General features: G+C 39.4%; 1 protein-coding gene across 1 annotated transcript; it reads left to right on the top strand.

Annotated features, from left to right (window-relative positions):
- Window positions 1-660: 660 nt before the first annotated feature.
- Window positions 661-6,463, top strand: LOC127452294 (60S ribosomal protein L23). The gene is made up of 5 exons (XM_051717674.1): window positions 661-742; window positions 3,033-3,116; window positions 5,618-5,746; window positions 5,979-6,092; window positions 6,333-6,463. The coding sequence occupies exons 1-5, from the start codon at window positions 730-732 to the stop codon at window positions 6,413-6,415; spliced, it is 423 nt and encodes a 140-aa protein (XP_051573634.1). The 5' UTR covers window positions 661-729; the 3' UTR covers window positions 6,416-6,463.
- Window positions 6,464-6,577: the final 114 nt, after the last annotated feature.

The following is a 6,577-nucleotide window of genomic DNA, read 5'->3' as shown; positions in this document are numbered from 1 at the left end:
ATCACGTGGCTCATTGTGTATGAGACCACTGAGACTCACAGCACGTGGAGGCTCATGCTACTCTCCGTGGTCCACACACAATTTACCACGCACCCCACTGAGAGCGAGAACCACTAATTGTGACCACGAGGAGGTTACCCCATGTGACTCTACCCTCCTTAGCAACCGGGCCAATTTGGTTGCTTAGGAGACCTGGCTGGAGTCACTCAGCACACAATTGTTAGTTCATGATACATAATGCATTAACTAATGTTAACGAATGGCACCTTATTGCACCATAATAATAAAAAGAACATTTTATTTAAAATGGATTAAAATGTATATATATATATACATTTTAATCCATTTTAACCCATACAGGAATACTTAAATAAAAATCATACATTACAATCAGTGAGGTAGAGCAAAGTGTTCAGTCAAGGAATGCATACTACAGATGTGTTTTCAGTCTGGGTTTGAATGTGGCTACTGTTGGGGTACATTTGACATCTTCTAAAAGCTGTACATAATTAACAATGATAAAATCATAATTCCTATATATTAATAATATAGGAATGCCTTTAATATCATTCTTATCTACAACGCCACGTTTATAACAAAGGTTCCCTCCGCAACACGAGATGGCGATACATTAACTCTGACGTTGGCGTGTCCGCCGGATGCTGTGTTGTGCGCACGGTTATATCCCAGAATTCCTTTCTCGCTCTTCCTCTTTCCCTTTCGGCGACAATGTCGAAGAGAGGTAAGAAACACACATGGAAATCCACAATCATCCTTAACATGAGGTACAGCTCAGCTCCCTAAAATTACAAGTTGTTTTTATTTATTATAGGGCTTTCGCGGTTTTGGCATATTGTTGTCAATTCGCAATGATATCGTTGGTAAAAACAATAATTTGCTGCTAGCAGCAGAAGCCATGTTTACTAGGTACGCAGATGTGTTGACCCGTGTGGCTTTTCGTGTAATGAACAAACTAACTTTGCCGAGCGATGTAAAACATTGTTTTATGGTAACTGTATGTTATAAGTAAATACTGTGATATTTAGAGCTCCAGATGTGCGTGCAGTGGAGTTATAACAAGCAAAGATTCAAGTAGACACAGCTGAATGGTAATGAGGGAAAAACACGTTGGTTTGTTGGTGTATTGCAATTGTAATAGATTAAGTTGAAATTTGCCAACTGCTTTTTAAAAGGTTGAGTTCGCTATTTATATTAACGGTAGAAAACGGATGTGTGTCTCTAGTCGGATAAGACTGTCAGGCATCAAATGTAAGTTCACTAATTTAAACAGTAGCTCCAACAATATTGGACGTCTGTAGAGTTAAAGAATGTTGCTTTCCCAAGACCTGTAAACTAGAAATGTTATACCCGTTTGACTATATATACAACCGTCAAATTGTTTTTGTAGCTGCTTTAAAATCACTAGCTTTCTTGTGACTAGGGTGTGTTCACACTTGTAGTTCGGTCCTCTTGGTCCGGATCAAAAAAGAAAATGATACATTTAGTCCTGGTTCGCTTAGCATTCACACAGGCATTTTTAACACCGAACCTAAAGATGCGAAACAAAAGGCATCAAGAAAAATCACAACCTGATTGGACCGCTTTTATGACGTATATTTTGCGACGGAACTTGCCGAACATCCAAAACAATGCTGGCTGCTGTACGAAATGCGCTCGTTAGATTTATATATGTATATATGGTGGTATTTTTACTAGCTGAGAACAAACGAAGAGCTAATATAATGTGCAAAGAAGTCAAAACAGCGCCAGGAATTCCTCCGTTGTACACAAACGAAGATATGCTGCAAGGACGGCTGACGGTGGTTCCGACGCCTGTACCGAACTGTAATGGGCAACGTAGCTCCTATGGGTGCTTTCACACTGGCAGTTTAGTTCGAAACAGAGCACGGTTCGCATGAAAAATTGGTAATGTGAAAGCTGTCATGCGGACCGGGGAGCGCACCGCGGTACCGAACCCAAGACTACCTGTTGGAGGTGGTCTGAGTTCGGTTGCAATGGAACTGTAGCGTGATTCGCGTGAATGTGAAAGCCACTCGTGTGCGCACTCCTTCAGGAAGTAAAGTAACCTGCGCATGGGTTTTTCATTCCTGAAAGTCCAAAAAAAGTAATGAGACCACAATGACACAAGTACAGTCAACACTATGAATACTGTCTGTCTATCTTATAAATACTATTATATGTTGTAAATATAGGGTATAATAGATGGCAGTGGCGATAACCTCACCTTGGACACGAGCGTAAGAGTGCAGTGTAAACAAAGATGCAAATTAATTACTTGCAATCAGTTTTCTCCTCAAAAAACGCCGTTTGCGAGCAGCAGCAAGCCGCCTTCCCCTTGACATCTGATGAGTTACGCCATGAAGCGCACATATGCAGTTGTCGTTAACTCTGCTGTGCATAATGGCACCAAAAAAAAAAAAGTATAAGTCGCGTTGTGTTCTCCATGCGTGTTTGTGATGTTAGATGAACGCAAATGGACCGGGGTTCGATAGAATCAAGTGAGGGTGAAACCAGACCAACGCTGCGGGGGGCACCGGGAACAATCAGACCGCAGCAAACATGCCCAGTGTGAAAGCCCACTATGATGAGAAGAACCAGGTATGCTTGAGGTCAGTATAAGGCAAATTACTTACTGTTTTTGGTACGTTTAGACGTCTTTGGTCCATGTTGCGTTCATATATCAGTCGAACCGCACCAGAGTTCGTTTGGAAGCGGACCGAGAACCACTGTTCGGGAGGTCTCGGTCCGCTTGTTTGGTGTGCACCAAGGTTCGGATGGCAGCGTTCACACTTGTTCAAATGAACCGCACTAACAGAGCAATCGCATCAGAGTTCGTTTTAATCTAACCAAACCCGCCAAGTGTGAACACACCCTTTGTGGTCTGTTTTAATTGAGTGACATCTTGGTTTTCAGTTTGTTATAGGATGCAAGATTGTATGTGTTGGGCAACTAAGTTGTAATTGTTCTGTGCTGTTGTAAAATGTTAATGTACTTTTTCTCCTGCTGTTTAGGACGTGGTGGGTCATCGGGAGCCAAATTCCGTATCTCACTGGGTCTCCCGGTGGGAGCGGTCATCAACTGCGCTGACAACACAGGTATGAGATCTGCCAACATCAAGCATAATATTTTATCCTTCTCTAAAGCACTTGCTTTGTCTGGTCAGTGGCTGGGTGAGTTGTCGTGGAAGGAAATAGTAATGCCCATTGCTTTGGGTGAGATGGCAGACACCATGTGCTGTTTAATCTCAATCAGTGATGGAACAAATGTTTGCAATTTGTTGGATGTAGCAGTATGTGCAGTATGAAGCATGCATTAGCATTGCAGTCAGCTTGAGTAAATATTGCATACTCTGTTTAAAAAAAAAATATATATATATATATATATATATATATATATATATATATATATATATATATATATATATATATATGGTTCCATTTGTTAACATGAACTAACAGTGAACAATACTTAAGCATTTATTAAACGTAATTTTTCAACATAGTAATACATTTTAAAATCAAGATTTGTATACGTTAACATTAATGAACTATAAACTAATCATAATGTTTAGAGTAGTTCACCCAAAAATTCTCATTCACTTACCCTGATACCATCCCAGATGTGTATGACTGATTGTCTTCAGCAGAACACAAATTACGTTTTTTAGAAGATTGCACTCTGTCAGGTCCTTATAATAGAATTACACGGGTGCCTGCAATTTGACGGTCCAAAAGTCATATTTAGGCAGTAAAAGTAATCTGTAGGGATGCTCCGATACCTGGATCGGTATCTGCTCTAATACAGAAGCTTTTAGACGTATCGGTCCGAGTCCGATCCAAATCCGATACTGTGTGTTAGTCATGTTCGTTACTGTCAAGCTCCAAAAATAACATAAAAGAACCATAGAAACGCCATTAAAGGAGTTCATACGACTCGTGCATTTTATTCAAAGCCACTTGAAGACGTGCGATAGCTCTGTGAATCACAAAAGGCTGTTTAATAAGTAAATATATAGTATTAGTAACACGTTAGTGAATGGTGCTGCTCCGACACAAACTCGAGCAGAGGCTGGTGATGCACTCGTGGCTATTTTTAGCCTTCACAGTGGTGCGCAATATTTGAGCGCTACTCAAGAACAGCATCTCGGATGTAGATGCTCAATAGTTCGGTTCACTTATATGCATTTAGAATGGCACCGGAGGTACATTTTACCAGAATTTGAATAAGAAGCTAATTAAACTACTGTGAACTTGCCTACAAACAGACACATACAGGACTTCCTGGAGAGTTTAGAATGTCAAAATGAAAGCGTGAGGATTTAAAAAGTGCACGGTTTAAATATTACTGTTTTATTTAAAATTAAGTAAATAGTAATATTAATAACAATTTATTATTGTCATTAGTATTGTTTACAATTTATAAAAAATATTTAAGTTGAATGGTTCCAAAAAATAACTAAATGAAAAATGGACTGTCTTACAACTAAATTGAACAAAAAAGATATCTGAATCCTTTAAAGTCCAGATGCAAGTTGAAACTTTTTTGGAGGAAAAAAAAAAAGGCAAAAATAAAACACTGGTTTCTCTCTACTGAAGACTTAAACTGGAATTACTGTTAATTTTGCTGCAACATTATCCAGTATACTAGTTAATGTTTCTTAAGCTATACATTTATATTGAAATAATGTGTAGTTAGAGGTTTGTGTTTCTTTACATATTAAAAGAGTACTCCCAATTAGTTCAACACAGAGATATTCTAAACTGATTATGCAAAAAAACAAAACTGGTATCAGCTTGGGATCAGTATCGGCCGATACTGAGATTTCCGATATCGGGATCAGAAGAGAAAAAGTGGTAGCGGTGCATCCCTAGTAATCTACACAACTCCAGTCGATCAATGAATGTCTTCTGAAGTGTATCGAAAGGTTTATGTAAGGAACAAGTTGATAATTAAAACGTTTTTAACTTTAAATTGGTGCTTCCATCCAGGGCTCTGATGCTATTTGAAATGGCCAAAGTCTCGCGTGAAGTTCGTTCTTCTGTTGTAATGAGCGTCGTTTCTGAACTCTTGCGTGGACTCGCCGACGCGCTTGTGTCATGCTTCGCATCAGCTGCTGGCAGGAAGCGCTTTTTAAAGGTTAATAAACATCAATTTGCTTCAGAAGACATTCATTGACTGGAGTCGTGTGGATTACTTTTGCTGCCTAAATATGACTTTAGGACTGTCAAAGTGCTGGCACATGTGTACTTCTATTATAAGGACCTGACAGAGCTCTATCTTCTAAAAATCTTCATTTGTGTCCTGCTGAAGAAAGACAGTCATGCATATCTAGGATGGCAACAGGGTAAGTGATTGAGGGAATTTTCAATTTTGGGTGAACTATTCCTTTAGTGAACTACAAACTAACAATGAAGCGTGGTTTTTTTTTTTTTTTTTTTTTTTTTACATTAAAAGGATTAATACATTTCATATTTGTTCATGATACTAATGCATTGTTAACAAATGGAACCTTATTGTAAAGTGTTTCTGCATACTCTTAAAATGCACTTTTTTTAAAACTGTTTCTGAACTAATCTGTCACCCTCGTCCCATTTAGGTGCCAAGAACCTGTACATCATATCCGTCAAAGGCATCAAGGGTCGTCTGAACAGGCTCCCTGCCGCTGGTGTGGGCGACATGGTTATGGCCACAGTGAAGAAAGGCAAGCCAGAGCTCAGGAAAAAGGGTGAGTGTTAAGCCCGCAACAGGGTCTGGGCTTCTGTTGGCTGGTTTTGATTGCACATCAATTGTATTGACTTTAATGCTGCCTTTATCATAGTTGTGATTTTTGGTTTGATAAACATGGGTTTTCTGAATATCACTGGTTAGGATGCTGTGTAGTCTTAAGAGATTTTCAATGATGGTGACCTTATTGCCAGGTAAGCACTTATACAACTGTCTGTTCCCTTTTAATCTAGTGCATCCTGCGGTGGTGATACGACAACGGAAGTCGTATCGGCGAAAAGATGGTGTGTTTCTGTACTTTGAAGACAATGCAGGTGTCATAGTGAATAACAAAGGAGAAATGAAAGGTGTGTTGTAAATGTCCTGTTTGTTTTGATCTCCTTCTCAAAAGCACTTGCTTTGTCTGGTCAGTGGCTGGGTGAGTTGTCGTGGAAGGAAATAGCAAATACCATTGCTCTTGGGTGAGATGGCTGTCGCCATGTGCTGTTTAATCTCAATCCGTGATGGAACATTAATTCCTGAGTTTTCACTTCAGTTTTAAAATTTCACTTTATTATTTTGCTAAATTGTCAATTTTTCTCTTGTAGGCTCTGCTATCACAGGACCCGTAGCCAAGGAATGTGCAGACCTGTGGCCCAGGATTGCTTCCAATGCTGGTAGCATTGCCTGAGCTCAAATGTGGCTTGTTGTTTTCAATAAAATACTCCGTTTACAAGTGTGTCACAGTTTGTTGATTGCTGGAAATAAGAGTATTACGAGGTAATATATTTTGGATCACATTTTGTGCTGTTGTGCAGGAGTTCATTAAGGTTTTACAGACGTCCACTAACCA

This window comes from Myxocyprinus asiaticus, chromosome 14 (genome assembly GCF_019703515.2).
Source record: "Myxocyprinus asiaticus isolate MX2 ecotype Aquarium Trade chromosome 14, UBuf_Myxa_2, whole genome shotgun sequence".
NCBI classification, from domain to species: Eukaryota; Metazoa; Chordata; class Actinopteri; order Cypriniformes; family Catostomidae; genus Myxocyprinus; species Myxocyprinus asiaticus.
The sequence above is the reverse complement of the archived record's forward strand: the minus strand, read 5'-3'. Positions and strand labels throughout refer to the sequence as shown.

Bases quoted from the DNA above. Each gene is read 5' to 3' on its own strand.
- LOC127452294 (XM_051717674.1), top strand. The intron at 3,117-5,617 runs GTATGAGATCTG...CGTCCCATTTAG, and splicing joins CAACTGCGCTGACAACACAG to GTGCCAAGAACCTGTACATC. The intron at 6,093-6,332 runs GTGTGTTGTAAA...TTTCTCTTGTAG, and splicing joins TAACAAAGGAGAAATGAAAG to GCTCTGCTATCACAGGACCC.